General features: G+C 40.2%; 1 protein-coding gene across 1 annotated transcript in view; it reads left to right on the top strand.

Annotated features, from left to right (window-relative positions):
* PEPD (peptidase D) overlaps nt 1–26,430 on the top strand; it is a 257,662-nt gene that overhangs the window by 62,937 nt on the left and 168,295 nt on the right. Inside the window, exons 5-7 of the mRNA XM_075940101.1 lie at nt 1,107–1,154; nt 2,418–2,479; nt 13,535–13,579. Of these exons, the coding sequence (XP_075796216.1) occupies nt 1,107–1,154; nt 2,418–2,479; nt 13,535–13,579 (155 nt within the window). The remainder of the gene's footprint in view (nt 1–1,106; nt 1,155–2,417; nt 2,480–13,534; nt 13,580–26,430) is intronic.

The raw sequence follows: 26,430 nt of genomic DNA on the forward strand, positions 1-26,430 counted from the left end.
GGCCAGTGTAGACAGCCCAGTAGTCTTTTCTGGAAAAAAGCCCCGATCGCGAAAATGGCGATTGGGGCTCTTTTCCGGAAAAGCACGTCTACATTGGCCACAGATGCTTTTCCGGAAAAAGGGCTTTTCCGGAAAAGCAGCCTGCCAATGTAGACACTCCTTTTCCGGAAAAACTGAAAACGGAATAGTATTCCATTTTAAGCAGTTCCGGAAATTCATGCCAGTGTAGACACAGCCGCTGTGTTTTATATATACTAGCACTCCTCTTTTCCTGCTATATTTTCTGATTTCTGTGTTCTATTATGTGGGTTCATCATTAAAAAAAAAACCTTCTCAGCTCTCTCACATTTTCTTTCCAAAGAATGGCAGTTGATTTAATTTTGCAATGCAGTTGCTGTGTGTCTTAAAAGGACAGCAACTTAAAACAGCTCTTCTGTCTGAACATTTTTAGCAACTCTTGTAACAAGTGACATAAGATTACTGAATCTGAAAAAGATCAGAGAAACATTTTTCTTTTTTCCAGTTTGTTTGCTTTGTGCACTTGACAGCACTTTGTGTATAGTGGAGTGTTTCCTCCATCAGCTAGTTAGTCCATTTCCCCTGCCTGCCTGGGTCTTTCACACAACAACATGGAAGATGGGAGGATGGAAGAAAACACTAATTTAAAATGACAAAAAGTGACAGATCCACCAAATTTGTCAGGCTCCATGCATATGAAAAGCCTAAAACTACTTTATCATTTTTGTTGGCTAGTTTTCCCATTCATAATGTTTGTTTAATTGATATAGAATCAATTTTGGACATGGTATATTATGTCAGATGAGATTAGTCATGCTACTTTGGCTTTGTTCTGGTGTTTAACTTTTATAGTATCTCTTTTACAGCATAATGTTTTATTGATTTGTACTTTTCACCAGTTGTATTGCATTCTTTGCCTAATAAGCAGAACGTATGAAGTGACTTCTTTTAGCAGTTATGAAATGTTAATACATTTCTAAGATTGACACAAGTAACATTGACAAGAAGCTAATTGTGTATAATAAAATAGTAATATATGATGAAGATAGGGGAAAAAATTTAGTGTAACTGCAATCCTGTTCTTTTAGATAACCAGTGTCTTGGCTCCAAAGAAACCCTCCGTTCTTCTTACATTGGTAAGTTATATTTGTTATTCATGGAGAATACTCATCCTGTTGCTCTTCAGTAAACAGATGAATTAAGCAAACATGTCCACTTCTTGTGTATCCTCTCTGTCCTTTTTCTATCCCAGAGCACTTGAAGTCAGCTGCCTTAATGTAGTTGACTAACCTTTCTCCTCCCTTCTCAGATTTAGTCAGTCTTTTGTTAAATCCTGTCCCTTCTCCCTTGTATCCTACTACCAAAATTCTTATCCGTGTTTGTGTAGTTTCATACTTAATTTACAGGAAACCCACTTGACACCTACATTGCTTCCCTCCAGTCCAATTAAATACTCTGAATCATATCCTGCATACAACTTCAAGGTGTGGGAGGGTAGAGTTGTAGTGCTCTTCACTCCCGCTCCCCACTTTCTTCCAGAGTACAGTAGATCGAACTGTCCTTTCCCCTTCTACTTTCCAATTTTCTGTTGGGACTAGTGCATGTGTCTGCGGTTATTAGTCTGTTTTTGTGGCGGTTGAGCAACTCCCTTTCTACTGGATCTGTTTCACTCAAAACTTCTTAATTCTCTGAGCTGCTTTCTCTCTATGAGCCTAGAATATTGCTGATCCAAAGAACATTCTTTGCTAAGTTCAGCAGAATTTTGGGACTCGTGCCTTTCTTCCACTGATCTTATTCCAAGCATAGAAAGGCAGTGCTGCTATGTCTGATTCCCCACAAATCTAGACACATCAGAAGTGCTATGTAGCAGCCAGAATGACGTCTTTTATTCTTGTGTGAATGGCAAGCTGTAGAAGAGGGGTACTCTAATTTATACAAAAAGAATTGCCAAGGCAGTATGGAATAGCGTCTTTCCAAGGATGCATGTGTGACCTCACCCCATCACAGTGACACTGTGACAGGGAGTGGTCACAGCATGTTTTAAAAATTCCAGTACAGTTTTTATTCTACTCCTGCCTGTTACTGTCCTGTTTATGGGATGCACATCTTTCGCCCTCTGCTCCCCCTGCAAGAAAATTGTCACCAAGCTATTTTAGAAAAGAAAAATTTAGGCCTGCTAAGATCTTCGGAAGAATATGGCAACTTCCATTCTGTCTGTTCAGTAATGTACAATTGTTTACATTTGTACCCTTGTTTTTATATCTTAACTGATTTTATGCAGTCATATTATATGCACAAATAAGCTTTCTAAAAGTCTTTATGTAATACGTTTTGTAAATTTATTATAAAAATACTAGTCTTTAGCACATAATGATAGTTCTTTTTATCTTCTCCTCCAGCGTGGTCTTAATACTGATAGTGGACACATCTGCAGGGAAGCTTCATTTGATGGAATCAGCCAGTAAGTGACTATTTAGGTGGCTTTTATACATTAATTAAATTGTTGGATAATTTATTAATAATGTTATACTGGTTTTGTATTTTAAATTCAATCACCATGGTTTTTGCTCATGTGAATTATAAGATGCTGTTAGAAGATGTTAAGCAAGAATCTATATGAGCTAGGATTTCATTGAAATCAAGAAATTTGACTTTGATTTCTATGGTTACGTCTATACAGGAATTAGCCATGCATGGATGGACTTTGCCAGCAGACTAAGACTCACGGAGCTTGGGCTGTGGGGCAGTTTCATTGTTGGGTAGACTTCTGGGCTCAAGCCAGAGTCAAAGTTCTTGGACCCTTGGACTCTAGAGTGAGCCCAGAAGTTTACCCAGCAGTGAAACAGCCCCATAGCCTTGCAAGACTGAGTTGGCTGGCACAGGCTAGTCATGGGTTTTGAGTTCCTATGTAGACAGATCCTTAGTTTTCCATGTATTTGGTTGTTTGAAAATCTCTTTAAATCTGTATTAGCAACAGCAGAGATGGGGACATATTCCTTTTTAGATGACTTGAACGTTAAAGAAAAAAACACTTAAATTCCTTGTTACTGAATATTTGAATTTTTACAATATGTGAAAAATAAACGTACAATAGTCCGTGGCACAGCTGACCCCACAATATGCCAACATCTTTATGGCTGGCCTCAAATGTTTCCTCAGCTCTTGTCCCCTATTTTCTTTATTCTACTTATGCTACATTGATGACATCCTCATCATATGGATCCACAGGAAGGAGACCTTTGAAGAATTCCACAAGGATTTCAATAACTTCCACCCCATCATCAACCTTAGCCTGGGCCAGTTCACACAAGAGATCCACTTCCTTGACACTACATTACAATTAAATAATGGCCATGTTTCCAGTGCATTATGTCTGAAACCTACTGACCATTACACTTACCTACATGCCTCTATCTTCCATCTAGGACATATCTCTCAATCAATTATTTACAGCCAGGCCCTAAGATACAACCAGATTTGCTCCAGTCCCACAGACTGACACAAACACCTACAGGATCTCTATCAGGCATTCTTGAAACTTAAATACCCAAAAGGGAAAGTGAAAAAAACAGATTGACAGATACCAGTATTGAGGCATCTGCTTCTTCAAGATAGGCCTAACAAGCAAACTAATAGAAAACCACTAGTCATCGTCTACAGCCCTCAATTGAAACTCCTTCAGCGCATCATCAACAATCTACAAACTATCCTGGAAAACAATCCCTCACTCACAGGTCTTGGGGGACAGGCCAGTCTTTGCCTACAGACAAACCCCCAACCTGAAGCAAATTTCTTTCTAGCAACCACGTATCACACCTCAAACATACTCACTGAGGAACCTACCCCTGAAATAAACTCCATTGCCAACTCTGTTCACACATCTATACACTATCACAGGATGTAACTATATAAGCCACTATATCAGAGGCTCATACAACTGCACATCTTCTAATGTGATCTATGCCATTAAGTGCCAGCAATGCCCCCTGCCATGTATATTGGCCAAACTGAACAGTACCTATGACAAAGGATTAATGGACACAAATCAGATACTCAAAATGGTAACACACAGAAACCTGTAGGGGAACATGTTAACGTGCTGGGGCACTCATTAATGGATTAAAAGCAGTCTTCCTTCTACAAAGGAATTCCAGGAACCAACTAGAGAGAGAGAGGCTGCAGAACTGGCCTTCATATGCAAATTTGACACTATTTCTCAGGGACTGAACAAAGACATGAACTGGATAGGTCGTTATATTCAACTCCCAAATGAAATCAAAAGCTAAGTAGGGGACACTTACAGCCCACTCAATTAGCCTCATTTAACATGGGCACTATAATTGACAGGTTTTCCCCTGCCTGCTCTCCCTTCTTTTCTGCTCTAAATTGGGAGATTTTTCCTTCTTTCTCTACTCATTTGAAGAAAGGGTTTGCCAGTGGAAGCTCATGATATATATATATTGTTAATCTCTTGAGACCATGTCTACAGTAGGAGATTATTTCAGTTTCACTATATTTCACTTCTAGGCACCTGATTTTACAGATTTGAAGTTCTGTGTCCTCACTACGGGGAAGAATCAAACGTAGTCCGAGGCAGGCTTCATTAATGTGGAAGTGCTACCTTGGACTCAGAGCCCCAGGAAGCACTCTGGGGAGGTGTGGGAGGTCTTCTGGAGGCCAGTTAGTTCAAACTAGTGGCACTGAAGTGTCCACACTAATGTTATTTCAGACTTACAAATTTGGGAATTAGGGATGTTAGCGACAAGTCAACTATCTAATAAGCCAGTGCTCTCCAACCATTTAAAGTGTTAGATCACTTTTTTGAATTTAAGCGCAATCCAAGATCTACCTCAAACCCAAATACCCTTGCCTCGCCTTCTTGTGCCCCTTCTCTGAGGCCCTGCTCACTTCGTCTGCCCTTCCTCCCCTACCCTCGCTCACTTTCACCAGGTAGAGGCAGAGGGTTGGAGTGCAGGCTCTCGTCTTGGATTAAGGGATTTAGAGTGTGAGAGGGGCTCTGAGCTGATCTTGGGGCAGGCAGTTAAGGTGCCGGAGGGGGTTCTAGGTGTAGGGTCTGGGAGGGCGTTTTGATGCATGAGTGCTCAGGGCTAAAACAGGAGCTTGGAGAGCTGGAGGGGGGTTCATGACTGCGGTGGATTTTTGGGATGTGGGCTCCAGCTGGGGACTGCTTACCTAAGGTGGATCCTGGGTGGAGATGCAGTGAGGCTAAAGCAGGCTCACCTCTGTCTTGGCCCTGCACCACTTCCAAAAGCAGCCAGCAAACTCCATTCCAAGTCCTGTGGTGCCCACCACCCCAGCTTTGTGGCGATAGGATACAGAGTAGGAGAGGGGGCACCTTGACATCAGCGCCCTCCTCTCCCTCCCCTGCCCCGCACAGCAAGCAGGAGGCTTCCGGGGATGGGGGGAGACAGCTCCAAGGCAAAGGGCAGCAATGGGCGGAGGGGCAGCTGAAGTGCTGGCACTTGATAGTCTCTTGGCTAAACCAGTCAGGATCACCGGTCTGAGGCTCCAAGATCTACCAGCTGATCCTGATCTACTGGTTGGTGACCACACTGTGATAAGCAAATGCTTATCGGATAGTCGAGTAGCCATTTGACTAGTCACTTCCCCCTTGCTGCCTCTATCAGAGAGAGGGGCCAGAGCACATTGGCAGCCAGCCCCACTCGCGGGGACTAGAGAATAGTCGAGTAAATGATAAAAATTCATGAGGTTAATCGACTATTCAATTATTGGATATTTACCATCCCTAGTAAGAGCCCAGTGGCTCTTACTACATTTAAAATGCAGAATAGCAGCACAGGCGGCTCTGGAGCCGGCTCCTGGAGCTACCTCCACTGCGGCTCTGCACGGCAGCACTTATCAACTAGTCGTATAGTCAATACAAATTGTATCGACTATATGATTAGCCAGATAATTGCATTTTAACATCCTTGTTGGGAATAGTGTTATTCCTTGTGAAAAGCAGGACTAAATTCAGTGTCCTGAGGCACTCAAAGGGCCTAAATTGTTTCACTGTCTTCCCTGCTTATGTCATTACATCCCGTTTACTTCAATAGGATGCTATCTGTACCTTCTAGCTATTTAGCATTCTGCTCTTTCCATTTGAGAGCGCCGATAAGCTCATTCTTCTACAACCACAAACACTAAGAAACTCTTTTTGTTGCTGTTGACAGATGTGGGTAGTGCTTTTCATATTCTCTCCCTCTCTCATTTATGCCCCCTTATAAAAATTACTCACTGGTTTTTGTTGCATATGCTGGAGATCTATTGCATTTCACTTTTTATAACATATAACAGCTCTTCAACCATTTGGCATTGTAGTTTCCCCCCTGTATCTCCCTAATTTCTAGTTTTATCTTTTCAAGAGGCTGCCAGTTCTGTCATTACAAGTTGCTAAATTTATTTGACCACAATAGGCACTCTTGCTGTTAAGTGCTACTAACTAATTGAACGTGGGGGGAAAATGATCTTCCTAATGAAATATGCTCCACCTGTAATCTCTTGCATCTGCAAAAATATTTCTGCGCATTATTTTGAATTCTTTTGTAATAAACCTAAAACACCTTGAATTTTTGCCCACGTTTTTATTCTCAATTCTGCTTTTTTAAAATGCTTGCCTTCATGTTTAAATGAATTGTGATGTCTTTAAAAATGACTCAAGCTGGACTGTTTGACAGAACATGTTGTAAGTACTAACCTATACTCTGCTTCACATAAATAGTATATAGTCACCATTGTCTTTTAGGTCTTGCTGTTCATAGGTTATCTAGACTTTCTGACCTCTTTATGAAGATGAATGGATGTTCTCATCTTCTTGGTTGTGTCAGGTTTTTACAGACCTGGTGAAGATGAATTTACTTTTCAGGGGTTGTTATTTTATTTGGTTACATTTGTCTGCCATCTGTTATGCTTGCAGTACTCTATTTCTTTTTTTCTTTTTTGCTATGGATGATAATAAAAATAGTATCACTTTGTAAAACTTTTAATCTTGCTTTCTGTTTTCAGAATGTTCATCTGTTTTCAGGATGTTCCTAACACAAGCGACCTCTTACTTGATCTAATAATGTTGCTTCCTTCTCTCACTTTTTCAGCCTTTTGAACATATCTCCTTGAATGTTAATTATTTTAGTTTATTAATTTCTGGCTTCAAAGCAATTATCTTTTCTCCATGATGATCCCTGGGTTATTCCTCCCTTGGCTGAAAGGGCAACCTTAGGTTGCCTTTACCCTCCCAGTGATGAGAAAGTTAACTTTGTTTGTATCTGCCGAAAAGAGGCTCTAATAGTCAGTCACATCATCTTTTCCTGGGCTACGTCTACACTGGCCCCTTTTCCAGAAGGGGCATGTAAATTTCACCAGTCGTCGTAGGGAAATCCGCGGGGGATTTAAATATCCCCCGCGGCATTTAAATAAAAATGTCCGCCGCTTTTTTCCGGCTTTTAAAAAAGCCGGAAAAGAGCGTCTACACTGGCCCCGATCCTCCGGAAAAAGTGCCCTTTTCCGGAGGGTCTTATTCCTACTTCAAAGGGCACTTTTTCCGGAGGATCGGGGCCAGTGTAGATGCTCTTTTCCGGCTTTTTTAAAAGCCGGAAAAAAGCGGCGGACATTTTTATTTAAATGCCGCGGGGGATATTTAAATCCCCCGCGGATTTCCCTACGACGACTGGTGAAATTTACATGCCCCTTCCGGAAAAGGGGCCAGTGTAGACGTAGCCCTGTAGTATAATGATCACTTGTTCTGCTGTTTAATTTCATACTGAACATTTTGAAGGATTAGAAATCAGGTTATCCGCAACTTATAAAAGTACAGTATTGTTTGTCTTGGTGAATATTTCTGTTCACTAATGAATACTCACATGCAGCATCATAGTCTTCTATAGGGGAAAAATGTTAGTTTTTCATTGTTTACAGTAGGAGACTGAACTGCTTCAGAAACCTGATTCCTGTTCATGCTTAACTTATTTGATTTATGACTTGGACAGATAACATAGCCTTTGCCTGTTCTGCCATGCGTAAAATAGGCACAGTGATTTACCTGACTCACATGACTATAATGAAATATAATGCTCATATAATGCTTTCTTATCTTCAGTATAAGCACTATAAAATAATATACCTCAAATATCAGATTACATGCACAAACTACAGCATTGCAGTTTAACTTCAAAGAGCATTGAATTAATCTTTTTACTTAAAAGACATACCGAAGAGTGACTTTTTTTCCCTCAAAAAATTGTTTGTTCTTTGCTGTAAAAGATTGACATCTTAAAAATTGTTGGAATGTTTGGCATTTTCACAATATCACCTGTTGGTCTGACAGAGCAAGAGTCTGCTGACCTTTAGGTTATTCTGCAAGGTTTCTCTGTTTGATGGAGACCTATTATGTTTTTAAGAAGGATTTGACATTTTAGAATTGGAAGAAGGAATGGACGGAGATTTGATCGTGGGTGTTTAATTGATACACTGACAAGTAAAAGATTTTAAACTTTCTATATTTTTATCATGCATGCTTGAAGAGTTTTTGATCGGCATGTTTTGTAAGCAGGAAAAGCATTACAGTGGCTACTTATTCAGGATATGTAGAGCCACTTTATGAAATTGGCACTGCTTTGTTTAAAGAACAACTGGATACATAATTAAGTCTCTTTGAACATGCAGTTAAATATAATAATGTGTTGATTAATTGGTGATATTAACACATGCTACAGATTGTATAACCATAGAAAAATGTCAGTTTTCTTTTTGCCTTTAGTCCATGTGTCCAATTTCTATGTGTTGTCAATTTTGCAAATTGCAATGAGATTTAAAATTGGTTTATAGATCCTCTTAGCAGAAGGGCAGCCTGCAGTTAATTTTTTTAAGAGTAGAATTTTTTACTATCAAGCATAATCTAAATTTTTAGAAGAATAAACGGGAATATTTATGTAATCTCTCTATAGTTATAAAAACATTTTTCCTGCGGGACAACAGAGTGATGTCATCACTTCACTCTGCATCCATAGGAGCCAAGTCCCACCCACTCCCAGCTTGGCCCTTGCCGGCGGGAGAGCAAGAGACTGGGCTGGTGTGGCTTCAGCCCTGGCCCTCCCTTGGCAGTGGGAGGGGAAGGGAGATGGGGACCAGAGACTGAGGCTGGCTTGGCCCCAGCCCTTCTTGGCGGCTGCGGGGGCAAGAGACGGGGTCTGGCATGACCCCGGCCCTCCTCGGTAGTCGGAGAGTTGTGGGGAGGCCGAGAGATTGGAGCTGGTGTGGTCCTGGCCCTCCCTGGCGGTCGAGTGGGTAGGAGGCCAAGAGACTGGGGCTGGCGTGGCCCCGGCCCTCCCCGATGGGGAGGGTGGCAGGAGGTGGGCTGAGGGCTGGGACGAGGGCTGCCTACCCCCAGAGAGAGTGCAGCCCCTTAGTACTTCGTATAAAATACTTTTGCTTTCCTGCTATTTTTTTGTGCATCCATGTTAATGACTACGTATTCTTCCCCCTTAGGCTTCTAACTTTTAAAATGTAGTTTGTTCAGCTCCCTTATTGCTAATTTAAGTGAAGTATAATTTGAGTAATTAGTACAGGTGCCCTTGTAGTGATAAGTAGGGATATCCTGCAGCCATATTGCTTGTGCTTTGAGCCTGTCAGCATTCACAAAGTATTGAGACAGGTCAGTTCTTATTTGATAGATTTCAAAGGATGAACTGTCAATAATAGATGGTGCTGTTCCTTGTAATTGAACCAATGTCTCACTGCTATGTTGTAAGTTGCTATCCTGTGCTTGTCATTGTGGTATCTGAAGTGCTATCTTTCAGGGCATGTATTTTCTTAGCACTTGAATGAAGATGTTCTAGGTTGACAGGAGAGAACTGTCCCATTGGTGTCGTTAATCTGCCTCCTCAAGAGGAAATAGATATGTTGGTGAGATAAGCTTTCCTGCTGCCACAGACTGTCTACATGGAGTGCCTGGGAGTGTACCTGGGTGCAACTACAGTAAAACTCCATTAGTCTGGCATCCAATGCTCCCGGACTCCTGATGGTCCGGCACCATCAGGAACCCGGAAGTGCTGGGGCAGCCGGACAGGCTTCCCCCATTCAGCTGCTGCTGAAACTGACCAGCAGCTGAATCGGGGAAGCCGGGAGCAGAGCAGCTAGGGTGCTGCCGGGTTGGTCTGGTAGCGCTGCCTCTAGGGGCTGCGGGACCAACCTGGCAGCACCCCAGCTGCCCTTGGGGATGCCTGGGGCAGAGCAGCTGGAGTGCTGCCGGGTTGGTCTTATAGCGCCGCCCCTCGGCGTTGCGGGACCAACCCGGCAGGATCCCAGCTTCTCTGCCCCAGGGGTCCCCAAGACAGTCGCTGCTGAAACAGATCAGCGGCTGATTCCAGGAAGCCCCGGGCAGAGCAGCTGGAATTAGCCGCTGATCTGTTTCAGCAGCGGCTGAATCGGGGACCCCTGGGGCAGAGCAGCTGGGGTCCTGTCGGGTTGGTCCCGCAGCGCCAGCCTTTGGTACTGCGGGACCAACCCAGCAGCACTCCAGCTGCTCTGCCCCAGGCATCCCCAAGAGCAGCTGGGGTGCTGCCGGGTTGGTCCCGCAGCCCCGAGGGGCAGCGCTACGGGACCAGCTGGGCAGTACCCCAGCTGCTCTGTCCCAGGCGTCCCCAAGAGCAGTTGGAGTGCTGCTGGGTTGGTGCCATAGCGCCGCCCCTCGGTGCTGCGGGACCAACCCGGCAGCACCCCAGCTGCTCTATTGCAGGCATCCCCAATTCAGCTGCTCCTGAAACTGACCAGCAGCGGCTGAATCAAGGATTCCTGGGTCAGAGCCTGACTATTGTAAGGGGGGGCTATGAGGGGTCTGGGGTGGCATCCCCTCCCACCCCACTCCAGACCCCTCATAGCCCTCCCTTCTGATAGTTCGGCATATCTGATAATCCGGCACCCCCTGGGTCCTAAAGGTGCCGTATTATCGGAAGTTTACTGTACATTGCTCAGCAATATGGATTTTTCATGCCCCTGAATGAGGTAGTTATACTGCTAAAGGTCTGAAAAGTAGAATGAGAGAGAAACTGAAGTCCTCCTGACAGTGCCCTATGACATAATTCCTCTGTTCCATTCCTGTTATTTGGTTTTCCCCATGTGCTGCTGTCTGGAGCTGGTATTTAGGTGCCTTATCTTAGCAGGATGCCTCAACGTAGTGCTGCGGAATAGATACTCTTCTCAACAAAAATAGTTATTTCAACAGCTCTATTCAGTCACCTGTCTATGGCTTTTTTCTTCTCTCAGTCCCAAGTAGATCTTCTGAAAGAGGTTTATCTTTGTATTTGTTTCATGAAGTCCTTTTCACTTGGCTGCCTTTTTGAATTTGATTTCTTGTTTTGTTGGTTTGAATAATTTTGGATCCCTATTTCTTTTTTGTGGTGATAAATTTAATAAGACACACTCTGACTCTCAGGAAAGACAGTATGCTGACTGACTAGTTGTGATCTTTCCTAGGTACTTGCCTTCCCTGTCCTTTATGGTCTGTTAAGCTTTTCCCTTAGAAATTGGGGTATTGTTTTTTCCCGCTAGTATAATGTCATTGTTTGTACTTGTCCATTAAAGAGGTGGATGAGGTAATCTTATATATTGGGCCTGCTTCTGTTGGTGAGAGAAACAAGCTGGGGCAGATCTGAAGAAGAGCTCTGTGTAACTCAAAAGCTTGTCTTTTCACAAACAGAAATTGATCCAATAAAATATATGACTTCATTCACCTTGTCTAATATTCTGGGATGAACAAGGCTACAACACTGTTCTTGCTTAAGTTTAAATAGAGCTGCTAATGCAACTTTTTCTACCTTGTTACATTATCCCCTTGTGCTGTTTTTCTTAATCAGTGTGCTCTGAGTTTGTATTTCATTTGTTATATTGATGTCGCTTATGTCATATTCAACTTCTATCCTTTCATGTCTTGTTTTGTTTAATCTCTCTTTAGGGACATGCTGGAATACTCTTCAGTCAGATATGGAATTCAATCTTTTGTTCATTGAATATCTCTATATTAACTTTATTTTCTAGTTCCTCAGTTTTTTCCCTATGTAGGCTTGTGTTTAACTGGCTCTTGTATCCCATGATTACTTCTGTATTGAACTGCTTTAAAAGCAGTTACGGGAATAATATTCAAATGTTCTTCTTGAAGAAAATAAATGTTACTAGACTCTCTCATGTTTCCAAGTAACCATAATGATGCAGAATGTGGACTTGTGGTTTTCGGGTGGTGGTGGTCCACTAGTGTCTAAATGGAGACCCTTAATATTTAATACCATGCAACTTGTGTTTGTTGAAGCCTAAGACAAATTGGCAGTTTTTGTCTCATGCTCTTGAAATAGGAATACAAAGCCACTGACCCTCCCATTTTTAGATTGTGTAGTTTTATGAGCGCATGTAGTAGAAATACTTTTGTTTGCTGTATTCATTGGTGGTTATTGCTCTGCCACCTGAACCCTCAGAAATTTAAATGTGACTTTGAACTAATCTCTTAAAAATTGGATTTGTGGGTGATTTGTGTGTGTGTGGTGGGGGAGGGGGTAGTTTTGCTTTGTGTCTTTTAGGCCTTCTTTATTGGTCATATACATGCTCTTTAAAAAACAAAAAAATTTCAGAAGTGTGATGAACTTCCAGTATATTTTCGTTAGCTTCCTTGAAAGATTTATTGGGATGAGATAGACTGGAGCATTTTCATTGTGAGCTCTGAAATTCTAATTTAAGAGATCACGACACTGGATTGTCTTTTTATTTAAAATCTTTTAGTCATTAAAATGAAATGTGAACAACAATAACAAAATTTTGAACAACCTTAGTAAAAGTTCCTTCTCCCTGTCTCAGCCTTCACTTTGTTGGCTCTTGTAATGTGAAATGACAACCGTGAGTCTTTGACAAGATGCAGATGTTTAATATAGAAAGCAAAGAGCCTCTCCTTCCCCACTGTTTTGAAAGACGGTTGTGGGGAGATGGAACCTTCACATTCCCTTTATACATCACAGAGAAGCAAAAAGAGGACACATTCTTTTGTATTTTTCCCTGTGCAGTTCACCTTTGACAAGTTTTTTTTATCTGACTATTATTTGATTTCCCCAAGCTTTGAATGCCCTAAAGAACTTTAGGGATGAAAGTGAAACATCCACTATTTTAATTTTATTAAAGAGTATTTGATAGATAAAACTGGAAAATTATATTTTATCGATAGATAGGGACAACTAGTATGTATGTACTATGAGTCTGATCTTGAAAATGCTTTTACAGGGCTTTTAAATTTATACATATAATCAGTCCATATGGGTAAAGATAAGCACATTCATTTGCAGGGGCAAATATGTTTTTTTAAATTATGATGCAGTACATTATTTGATAACTAAAACTGTTGTAGTTGTTGTGTTCAGATGAGACACTATATAAAATGCATTTTGGTATTTTGTTTAAAAAAAATCTGGCGTCTCCCAATTCATAGTATTACTTGTTTTTAATTCTGGTGTATTTTTTTTGTTAGATTTAACGTGAACAATCAAATTCTTCATCCTGAAATTGCAGAATGGTAAGTAGTATATAATTTCATAAGCCTTTTTTTCTAACTTATTTATTTTATTACGTCTCCTAGGAGAATCTAATAAATTCCTTATTGCATGTTTTTACAGTAAGCATTCCAACAGACGCCTCTCACTTTACTGTTTGACAATTTTTTATTCTTATGTTTCATGAGATGAATGAAAATAACATGCAAAGGTTCAGTTTTTAGTTTCTTTTAAAAAGCAACATTCTGTAACACCATAAGGAACAGAAAAGTTAGGTAACTTTTAAAATAATATACATTATTACAATGAATATCAAAGGAAGTAATAATTTAAAACTTGATATAAGAGGTGTCTTTTATAAATGCTGTTTTTACTTCCTATAGGATTTATTTTAATAGCATTAATTGTGATCAGTTCTTTGTGGTTCATATGTAATTATATATAATTCTAATGGAACTCTACAGCAGTCTGTCCATACATTATCAGCAACCTAAGATAAACTAAACAATAATGTGCTACAGAATATTAATGTTGATATTTCTTAATTGGTTACTTTGTAGCATACTTTAGTAATATTAATATAAAATTTTATCTTAGAAAACTTTTGCATTTTGGTTCTCATGATCCCTCCATTTTAACAATATAAACATTGTCTTAACAACCATTTTATAAGTAAGGCTTTCTGTTTTTTTATTTTGTAAATAAACTGAATAGAGAGCAGACTGGACTTGAGCTAAATAAATTGGTTTTCAACTAAGTATTTTAAAGGTATTAGGTAGAGCTGAGAAAACAAAACCTTAGTTATGACACATAAGCTACTTGTTTTTCAGAACCTTTCAAAAATAAACAGTAGAAAATCATAGTGCATTCTACTAATGCAGCTGAATATGTTAGGCTACTATACATTACTTTTATTAATAACGAACATTACTCTAGTCTGAATAATCTTCTGTATGGTAGTCCATGTACTGAAAAGAAGTGCAAAGTCAAAATTTGTCTTTCAAGTATCTGATCATTAACATTTCATAGTAATGGAAGCTTAATAAGCCAGATTCATTGTTCTGCTGCAAACCTGTTTCACTGCTTCAGTGAAGTAATAATGTCTTAAAGAAAAAAAAGGAACAAGCTTCAGATAAAATAGAGCTGTGTTAGAGTCATCTGTAACAGTTTTCCTGCTGATTTTCCTCTGCAGTTACTGCACAGAGTATTCACACTCACACCATACTCTCACATACTGAAGAAGGAAGTTTCTGTGCAGAAGCTTGAATAATTTATAGTTAAGATTTCTGAATTAGGTGTTTGGTCATGCAAGGTACTACACTCTCTGTGAAGTGCATAGAAAACATGGGTAGTCTACTGAAATCTACTGAAAATTAAGCACAAACTTAAGTGCCTTGTGGTGAACCATAGAACCATTCAGTGTGTGCGTCACTAATGGTTCTGGCTCAAGATATATGGATTAATGAAGTTAAGATTGAGAGTTTGTTATATATTTCAAGAAACTTATTAGACTCTTGAATTACAGGGAGGGAGGGCAACCCTTGTGGAAGAGTTGGAAAGACTTTTGCTTACTAGGATTCCATAAGACTGATGGGTGATTCCTGGTATATTTAAAGATGATGTTTGTATATCTGATGATTGTTTTTATTATGATTAATCTGTAATGTTTCTTCTTTAAGAATAAATGTGCTTGTTTAGAAAGAGTTGTGTGGTGGTTTTTAACTATTGGCAATACTCTGTTCATAGCCCTGGAATGAGGTGTAACAGTTAATTCGAACTAAGGACTTAATTTGAATTACCGTTTCACTGCCGCGTGTAGCCGCAGGCAGTTACTTTGGGCTAGTGGAATTTCAAAATGGCGACTGGACGGGAACATGCAAATAAAGCCTGGGATATTTAAATCCCGGGCTTCATTTGCAATTTTGAATGCCTACATTAGCCTCCCTAGTTCGAACTAGGGGGCTAGTGTAGACATACCTGGAGATAGTAAGGATTGGTATCACAGAATTGCAGTTTTCCCTAAATGAAACAAGATTATTTCAAGCATTTAAAATGGGTACTTAGCTAAATCTGCTATTAAACTCCTTTTCCATTTTCTTGTCCATACGCATCTTGAGATTAAAATGTAATTTATGGGGTAGAGAATTCATTTTACAGTTCAAATAACTTGACAGGTACTCTGTTAGCATAGCTAGAAGATTAGAATAGAGTTGCTGAATGTGTTTAGATGAGGCTGTATTTTACATGTCCATGCTTTCTGTTCCATAAATTTTCTGATTAGGATGTTTTAAAAAATATTGTTCCATCAGTGATTTGTTCATATTAATGAATGCAAAATTATGGAGATGCTCTTGTAGCTCCATAGTTAAAGTTGCACTGGGATTTTCACTTTTAGCAACAACTAAATCCTTTTAAAATACTTTTACGGCTTCTGATTGGCTAATGTATCTCTGTTGTAAGAAGATTGTGATCTAGCATGTTGTATGGATGTGAGACATGGGTGATAACAAAAGATTCTAAGAGAATGATATTGGCATTTGAGAGGAGGAGTTATAGAAAAATTCTGAGAATAGGATGGATGCAGAAGGTTACTAATGAGGAATTATATAGGAAGATACAGCTGAAAGAGAACCTACTGCAGAAGGCTATACAATGGAAGTTACAGCTATTCAGGCATATCTGCAGAATGAATGACAAGCTGTTACCAGATTTGCCCAATACTCTGGGGTATGCTCATTTGTTTGGGTTACTCTTATGGGGAGGTTAACAATTCTATCAGTGTGCTGTTTGTGCTTACTTGTGCTCTCATATGGAGCTGAATCTCCCTTCTGCCAATTCCCCCTCCCATTAGAGCTCTCCTGCAGGAACTAGGTTCCTCAGGACGGGGTTTTTCCCACCTTAGCAACACACACACACACTCACACACACTAACAGAGCACGTCTGAGAGGACTGGGTATTCAGCACTCCCAAGCTGACCCCTCATACGCCTTTCGACTCAGCAGGCTAGTTTTAACAGCAATGCAACACTGCACCCTCATGTGCCTTTGGACTCAGTGGGCTGGATTAAGACCCCGGTATTCAGCATAATGGATAGTCCAAATAGGAGAGACAGATCCCACAGAGAATTGGTAGATGATATAGTAGATTGGTGCGGAGCTAATGTATAGAAAATGTTGCCAGCAAGAGTGAGTCTCAGGTCCGATACGGGGTTCTCAAAGTACAAAAAAAGCTACACAGGTATCGGTCAAAAACAAGCAGTTTATTTCCTGACAGCTATCAGCTGTGCCCCTTAACTAAAATAACAACATGATACGAAAAGTGGCATTTCTTACATCCATTCTGCTAGCTGGGGAAGTGGGAGACTGTCTCAGCTTCTGAGGCACAGGTACCCAAAGCCCATCGGTGAGGTCCAAATTGCTGTGTTCTGGTGCAGCTTTAAATACTGTGTCTCTACCTTGTTTGTGGCAGTTTGGAAATATCCGGGGGTTACTCATTACTTGTTACAGTATGGCTCAGATGTACTGCTTGTCCTTTGACTTTGTTTACATGATCAGTACATTTAGGTAAACAAGATTACGTTCCTGCCCTTATCTACAATTCATTCTTGCTACAATGGCGTATGTTCCTAGAGCCTTGCTTCTGGCTTCTCAGTAGTAGAGAAGGGGGAGGGGAATAGCAAAAGGGGGGCGGGAGTGTAGGCCTTACCACCCCTATACTTCACATGTACAGAGTTCTTCTGCAATTGACCTTACAGAAACTAAGCCACTCTGCAATGGACAGAGAAAGATGGAAGGAAATAGCAAGGGAGGCATCAGACACCAACAGGCATGGTGGATGATGATGATGATGAAGTGGGCGAGAAGGGAATCACTTTTCAAAAAAGGAGTCTTCTAAAAATCATTACTTTCAGAAATTTACAGAAAGGAGTCTCATGGTTCTGTGGGACCCTTTCACTAAAGAATGTCAGCAAGTAGCTGTCTCAAAATTGAGACCCAACTAAACAACATCTGATCTGAGACCCAACTAAACAACATCACATTGTTACATTATGTCAATAATATAAATGTGGTCAAGGATATTTATTTTGCACCCTAGCTGATACTGGATTTTTTTTTAGCATTGGGAACTTCCAGTCCTATATTCTATATTATGGTATTCTAGAAACAGCATTTAGCGGTCCTATGGTATGATTCACTGCTTACAGAAGGTGAAATACAGAAAGGAAGGGAAAAGTGAGACGGTATCTGATGGGCCTCAGTGACTGAAATTAAATGTTTAATGTTGGGGAAGCAGCTAAGACTTCCATTCAGGCTTTCCTAAATGCTTTCTTAGCACTACTACCCCAGTGTGGCCCACTCCCCTGAAGAGTCCTGTTTTGGCAGAGATGAGAAGCAGGCCTCTCTACAACTAAGAACATGATCTTTTAGTAGCCTGACAAGCTGGCTTAGTAGGAGAGATTTCTGACCTGCCTGCAAGAGCTATTCTCTCACTTCCCTTGCTTGCTTCTTCTGACTATTTGTTCCAAGTAAGGAGAGAGGGGGCAGTTCTACTTGCAGGTGGATTGCATGGAGCTATATACTCTACTCCTAACCCAGCTTGTCCATCTGATAAAGATCCTGTTTTGGCTTGCTGGGGATACAGTGCTGAAGGAAATCAGTGTTCACTGACACCAAACTTTGTCTTATCACTGGGTTCGCTTTCTTAGTATACTAAAGAACTAAGATAGCAGCATTCTGTACAGAAAACAGTTCCTGGACATGTCCCAAACTCCTTCATCACAGTATCTCCACCCCACCTAGATATTCAGTGTTCTCCATATCTCTGCTCACCTTCTCTGTTTTGGGTTGGATATTTATCCCTTAGGCTACTATGTGTGTGGAAGGGAGAGTCAATGTGACTGAGGGATGTGAAGTGGAAGTGTACGGGAGGGAATCAGAAGGAAACTTGAAGGGGTTGGTAGAATTGGGATTGGTGCAGAAAGACTCTCCCTCCTGTATTGTTCTTAAATGTTAAAGAGGAATTCTGGACCTCATTTTCTCCCTATTTAAGAATAACACTTGGTACGCTTTCTCAGGCACATAGTTCTTCAGAGAATTTTATTACAGCTAGGGTACATAGTTCCTCAGAAAATTCTGTTACAAAATTCTACTGACCGGTGCCAAACTAAAGAATTTGCTGAACCACAGGTCAGTTATTAAGGATGTTAAGGAAAAGGTATTTTGCTAATTGTGTATTGTATCAACTACACAATTAGTCGATAAGGGGAGGTTCACTTCGCAACCGCCGCGCCTTTGCATTTTAAATGTATTAAGATCCACTGGGCTCTTACTACAGTAAAAATGCAGAGGTGCAGTGGTCCCAGACCCACGCGAGCTGGGACTACTCTGTTCCGACTTGTGCCGGGTCCAGCAGTTTCTGTTCGTGGCAGCCCCGGCTGGTGCTGGGGGGAACCGGCTCCCCCCAGCATCAGCTCCCATTCCTCCACGTGCTGTGTCTCATACAAGGGCAGGGGGTGGGAAGCGATTAGTTGAGTACTCAAGTGAAAGAAAGCAAGTAGTCGAGTTATGCATTACTAACACTTTGCCTGCTTACTGGGCTCTTTGAAGACTTTTTAGGGTAAATTAGAGTTAAATAACACACAGAACACTGAGAGCCAGGACTGGTGGCTACCAGTGAATTTTACGGGACTGTGGGGACATAAGTCGACATTCGGCTAACTAAAATCATGCTAGGTGATGGATGTTGCTGGACTATAGAGGTTCAATTTGTATAACTGTCAGAGTTCAGGTTTTCTGGTCAAGTGTAACTGAGAGGAATTTGGAAGTTTCAAGCTAGGATTTTGGGGGATAAGGAGTCTAGATGTGTGGTTGGTATGGCGTATTCACTAAGACGTCCTTAATTAATGGTTCCCTTGGCTTTTTCAGTTTGTACCTAAACAGAATTAGTTGGAAAGTAGTACATTTTTTGGAACAAGGAATATATATTTTTAGAATATTTAATAGTTTGGGTCATTTCCATAGTACATAATTTGGCAGGGATGCACAAAAAGTCTTCTTACAGTTGAATTGATTTGAATTGTATTTTTCCATTAACACATTTTTCCTTTCACATTTCAGCTAAAGCTATTGTGTTTTGTTTCCCATTATATTTGTTGGAGAAATCCTATTACAGTAAAACCTGTGTTATCTGGCACACTTGGGGATTAGGGCATTCTGATTATCTGAGGGTCCCATCAACCTAGGGGAAAAATAGATAATAATAGTAAAATGTATTTTATTAAACGGAAACAGTACTGTAATTATTATAAGGCACAGTAACATAAATTAAAACTAAAAATTTAGTAATTCTCAGATCCAAATCACTGGTACATGTAAATGTAGAAGGTGTAGATGCACAAGGTACAGATGCTCTCTGCAGCAATATCCTGATATCAGCCTGCTTACAGGCCTTCTGTCTCTTGTGCATAACGTTCTTCTGAAAAATTATACAACCGCATTACTTCTTGAGATAAAAAAGAAAAATGCCGCTCAGCAAATTTGATCAAACTTGAAAGACCTGCACTTGCATCAGCTCAAGAAGTTTTATCTTCAGGCTCTTCTTCCTCAGAATCATTTTCAGCTGGCAAAGACTTTTCTGGTTTGAGAACTTTTTCTATGATTTCAGTATCACTAGGGCTGTAGGTCACTTCTGCATTGTTGTCCATGTTAACCCATTCTTCGACTTCATCTTCTTTGAGATTCTTGAGTGGGTTTTTAGGTTCTGCTTGCTTCAGAACTTCAATGATATCGGTCATTTCAGTCTTCCTTCTTCTGATGTTGAAACCTTCAAAATTTTCTTCTTCGTCAGGGGTCCTCTGCGAATATAGAATTCAACCATAATTTTCTCCAAGATCTCCTTAAAATTGGACTCTTAACCGTATCCCATGCACAAGCAACATTGAAGATGGTATTTTTGATTGTGTGCTGGTATTGAAATTCCTTGATATTGCCTTGATACTGGATCAGCTTTGCATGAAGTCTTTCTTGTAGATTAACTTAAGATTTTGAATAACTCCTTGATCCATTGGTTATATGAGAGATGTAACATTGGGAAGAAGGAAGACGGTGAAAATATTTCCTGAAACCAAATCTGTTTCAGAAGGATGTGCTCTGCAGTTGTCTAGAAGTAGGATGACTTTACTGTTTTCTGAATTGTTTAATTTTCTTAAATTCTCTTTGACTGCAGGCACAAAGGTGTGATAGAACCAACTTGAGAAAATATCACAATCCATTCATGCCTTATATTGTGCTTTGTATTCAACAGGCAAATGAATAACTCCTGTAAGGGCTCTAGGTTTAACATATTTTCCAATAACTAAAGGTATGAGTCTATGATTCCCAGAGGCATTAGCACAAGTAAGAACAGTCAGACAATCCTTATCCTGCTTGAATCCTGAAGCAGAAAACTCACCTTCACCAGCCAGAGTTGAAGTTGGCAAACAGCGCCAAAAAAGGCCAGTTTCATCCATATTATATATTTCATCTGCACTTAGTTTATGTTCAGAGACCAATTTCTTAAAGGATTCACAATAACTTTCGGCAGCTTCATGATCTGCCGATGCTTTTTCTCCAGACACATCCAATCTTCTGATGCCATGTCGAAGCTTAAAACACTGCAGCCACCCTTCAGAAAATGCACAAGGCTCAGTCAACTACATTTGTTTATAAAACTCCTTTGCTTTTTCAGTCAGCATTGGCCCTGAAATTGGATGTCCTTCAGCTCTTTTCAACGTGAACCATTCATTCAGCACTTTATCAAGCTGTTCCAATTTCGGTTTCAGCAGTTAATGGCGTTTTTCAAGTCCTTTCTTGATCTCCGATTGTACAACAGATCTTAAAAGTTTGTCCTTTAGGGCCTTAATGTCATAAATTGTTGAAGAACCGACATTGTATTCATCTATCAAGACTTTACTATTTACCCCTTTTTCTAAACGCCTTATATTGTTCAGTTTTTGACTTAGAGTCAACATAACTCTTTCTCTTCTGTCCAGAACTTGTTAATGGTTTTCTTGATGCCATTAATCTTGAATGACCAAATCACTTAAGTACTATCTGGTGAGATGCTACAGTACAAAACTATTGGATCTCAGACTCCATTTGGGGAGATACTGTGGAAGCTTCCACAAAGGTCAATCACAGTGGTGTGCAACCTTTTTGGAGCTGCCACAGGTAGCACCAGCTGCCTAGCCCAGCCTAGTGCCAGCCGGATCAAAGCAGCATGTCACGAGGCTGCGCTCAGCCTCGCGTCGGCAGGATCAAAGTTCAGTGCTGCATGGCCATGCCCAGCCCCCAGACATGATGGGAACCGTGCAGGCCAGGCTAATGGCACAGAAGTCGCAAGCATCCTCCTTTGCTGGGGCTAGCCACCAGAGACTAATCACACAGCGTGCAGTAAGTAATGAATTTGTGCCCTTGTGGGACTGAAGCTGCCGGGGATCTGCTCAGTAAGCGTGTGGGTGACAACTAGGCAAGGCTTCCTTTCGGCGCCATGAATAGAATGCCGGGGTATGACTGCCAATTCCCTTCTCCTCGAAGCCTGAAATAGAATCCAGCTATCAAAGCGCCGCAGTATGCAGCCGCCCCCAGCGCCCAGCCGGCCGGATCAAAGTGCCGCCTGGCCGTGACAAGTCCCTAGGAAATTTGCCGGTTTCTTAAGTTTTTCAGATAGTTAGGTGCCAGATTTTACTGTATGTCAGGTTTTACTGTATGTTATAACTACCAAGTAAAGGTGAAATGGCAGAACCTTCTGAATCAACAATAAATGTGACCTAGAATCTCCCACTATCCTCTCACTCCCTTCTGGGACAAGGGGTCAGTACTGCCAGGAGTGTAGGATAAATTATAGATGTGATATCCCCCATACTCTTTAAGCCTTTAGTTTCCGTTTTCTAATTAAATTGATTTGTTATGAAACTTAAAAGATTAAACATATGAAAAGAATTTGACCTGAAAACTGAATGTATTTTATATATTTTTGCATTTAGTGCAGAAGTTTTTGTTTGATTATTAACATAATCAATACAATTTAAAACATATAATTAAATGTGTTATTTAAAATATATGCTGGATATGATGTATACTTTAAATATTGAAGTCTTCTATCTCCAAAAAATGATAACCCAATCACTGAAACAGTTGGCTTTCATATGCCAGTCAGAGTGTAGTTTTTCTATAATTGCACAATGTGCTGTTGTCAGTCTACAGTCCTAGATTTTGTCGACCATTCTGATAATCTCCACATCAATCATTTTATTGAAATAGAAATAAAGTAATTGCAATGAAACACTGTCACTGGATAAATGTGTCCCACTTGGAACATGACTAAAAGCCATCCCTTTGCCTTGGCATTTATCTGACAAAAGCAACTCGTTATTCTTAGTCACTGTTCTATTTCATTGCTTTAGCTTCTTTGATTCAGTAGAATCAAAGCACTAAAAATACCAATTGTTATATGTTTCAAATAATTTTGATATTTTAGTAATTTGTAGTATATCTTAGAGGGGTTATTTGAATAGTGGGGATAACCATTTAGAATTCAGTGAATGTTCTATATATACTGTAGTTCTCTGAACTTGAACATTTATTTACAGTCGGTTTTGTGTCTTCTGTGCTTTTTGTATATTCTGAAGGCCAGCTGCAACTTTTTTTCCTTTTGTTTGAGTGGATACTGCCTCAAGTGAAAAAAATTGCCAAGTAGCTAATTTTGTCACCTCTTTTAAAACTTCATAAGTGTTGTGAATGCATTTACATGTATATTTCATTTTTTAATTGTTTTATGTAGTGTGACAGACTGCTGACTAACCCAGAGCTCTGCCACTATAGCCTGTATGAAAAGGCCAAATGAAAGCCAGCTGAGCAAGCCCAGACCTGAGGGGCTAATGGAAGCAGCTATGGGCCTCATTAGCCAGAGGGCTAGATAAGACAGCCAGAGGGGAAGTGAAGGGGAGGAGCCAGAGAGTGGCTGAGTGCGTGCGCCCCAGCCAGAAGGAGGAGGCAACTAAGTTAGCTACTGTAGAAACCAAGCTCTTTAAATAGAAGGTGGTGAGAAGTTAGCCCAGAAATAAAAAGACATGGGTGATTGCACAAGAGAGGGTCTCCTGGTGATTTGTGACTGAAGAAAAGGGTCCCAAAGAAAGGGCCCTGGCAAGAACCTTGCCCCAGTAGAAAAGTTGTAATATTTTGGTTAGTAAGTGCGTGGTATTTAGTGTTATGTTTAATATAATTTCAAGGGTCAACTTGTGTTCATTATAGAACTTGCTCTTTCAAGCATTTATAATTTGTCCATTTAAAATGTTTGAGTAACTTTAAAAAATTGTGATGTTGGATAATTTATCAATAAAGTAGATACAGGAAATTTTAGCACTTTGATGGTGTTAAATGAATTTGCAATCAGGGAATGAGTATGCATCTTAGGAGTTTCAAATGACAGGGTGTAGGTAATATAGAGTCTTTGTTGTAGGAAAGAAAGAAACTAAGAAAATGCATAGGGAATTTGTTTTCAAATATTCAGTTACTGTTTTTGTAAAAACAATAAAAAGGATTACTTTTTTTGATAGTTTAAACTAGATAGTACAGGGGTGGGTAATACTTTTTGATGGGGGTGCATTCCAAGATTTTGGGAAGTAGTTGAAGGCCATAATCTTCCATGGTATTAATGGAGGAGATGTGGGGTCTGGGATGGAGGTTGGGTGCAGAAGGGTGCCTGGGATAAGGGATTGGGGTGCAGGAGGGAGAATGGAGTCTAGGAGGGAGTTTGGGTGAAGGAGGCAGTTGTGATCTAGGGCAAGAAACTGGGATGCAGGGGTTTGGGATGTGACCTAGGGTAGGAGGGGATTGTGATCTCAGGCAGGAGATTGAGGTGCCAGATCTGGATGGGGATATGGGTGTGTGTGGAGTAGCAGGGCAGTGTGGGAGGCAGAGGGCTGGGGAAGGGAAAGGCTGGGGTGCCAAAGACAGGTTCTGGCCAGGAGATTTACAAACTAGCAGTCAAACCAGCCTGCCTGCCTACTTGCACAGCTAAAGGCTTGTAGAGCTTAAAATGTTTCTGCCTGCTCGGCCATGTGCTTGAGTGAGTAACTGAGCAGGAGAGTTGTGCTTTGTGGCTGCCTGTTATTCTGCCTCCTCTCCAGACTCATACATTGAAAGTTCCCCGCAGCCGTGTTTCTGAGCGGCACGTGAGGCTCTGGGGCAAACTGGGCAGCCTGCCTGGGGCTCCCCACTGCCTCCGCAGGCTGGATCCTGTGGCTTGGTGGGCTGTGTTCGCCCGTGGGCTGTATTTTGCCCAGGCCTGTGATCAGTTTACTCTGTTTTTCTTACTCATCTTTACTCTTTTTTCATAGCCTTTGTTGAAAGGACCTCCATAATGTAGTAATTTGCATTACTTTGGTCTTCTAAGAAAATAATTATTATAAAATAAATTGTAATTTTAAACTCTTAAATCCTAATAAATTTAGATTTAGGGTTGTTCCAGAACTTTAATGCTGCTCCTTAGCACACTACTATATATGGGAATTTTCATTGCAAGAATACATACTCCATTACAATTATGGTTTAATTTTAAAGATACAGATATTTCAAACATTGTTATATCAGATTATGCACATAAATAGGTTAGAAGACTTAGAGTTTAAATTTGTTTGAATTTTAACACTTATTTGAACTGAATTCTAGAAAGAGAACTTAATGGGCATAAACATAAAAACTTTTGTGGAAAAAGTGCCTTTGGAAATTAAATGTAGAAAAGTAACAGCAGAATTTCTAAAGTATCAAGCCAGGATCAAGGTCCTCTGTGATCTTGTTGCTTATGTGGAGCTTACATATATAGGGCTGTTGGAAATTGGCAGCACTTGCTTGAAATACAAGACTTAAGATAAACTGAAGAAAGAGTGAGTTGCACACAAAATTCAAAGAGATTTAGATCTGCCATGGAAAGTAGCTAAGAGATTGACAAATGGATTTACATTAAATATAAATAGGACTGATGGGTAAAAAAATGAAAGCGTGATACTTTCCAAGGGACCCAGATGATTTGTACATTTTTGCATTTACAGAGAAACAAATAAGCCAGAAAATGGGATGTTTTATTATGTCTCTGGAGACTAACATACACCATCTATGGAATACATAATCAAGTTATACCATAGCTATGCTAATGATTTATTTTGGATCACTTTGTTAATAGAGATTCGGTTTTTGGTGTGCTGCATGAAAATTTTGAAATTTTGCCAATTAAAATGTTAAAATTAGTTTCAGGCACCACAGTATATTTCTGCTTTAAAGTTTTTCTCTGCTTATGAAAGACCCACAAAGAGGAGAAATTCACTATGTAGAAAGTTAATTTAAAAGCACAAAATATGTATATGAATAAATAGGAAAAATATTTTTCTCTCTTCTAGTTTTAGTAATAATAAATTACGTCTAATAGTAGTTTTTAAAAAAAATCATACAAGTGTGTGGAATTTAATTGACTGCATTCAGTAATCTAGCTATTAATCTGAAGCTCAGTTTACAAACCAACTGTGTTTACAGTATTCTGCAGTTGCATTAGCTTGTGCCAACAAGCATTTTTCCCATTCAAATATTAATAAAAACTATTCAGATTTGCATATCTGTCTACAAAGCTATTTTAATAGGAAGTTTAAATCCATATTATTGCACAAATACAGTATTTTCTTCTCCATGCTAAGAAGAATTTTCTTTAAAAAAGTGTAAATATTGAAAATGTTAGGACTTTTGCCATTTGGTTGGTCTTGCATATGAAATTCACTGCAGGGGGAGGGCAGGATTGTAGGGGGTGGGGCTGGGCGAGTGGGGGGGAGGGCAGGATTGTAGGGGG

Source organism: Pelodiscus sinensis, chromosome 12 (genome assembly GCF_049634645.1).
Source record: "Pelodiscus sinensis isolate JC-2024 chromosome 12, ASM4963464v1, whole genome shotgun sequence".
Lineage (NCBI taxonomy): Eukaryota > Metazoa > Chordata > Testudines > Trionychidae > Pelodiscus > Pelodiscus sinensis.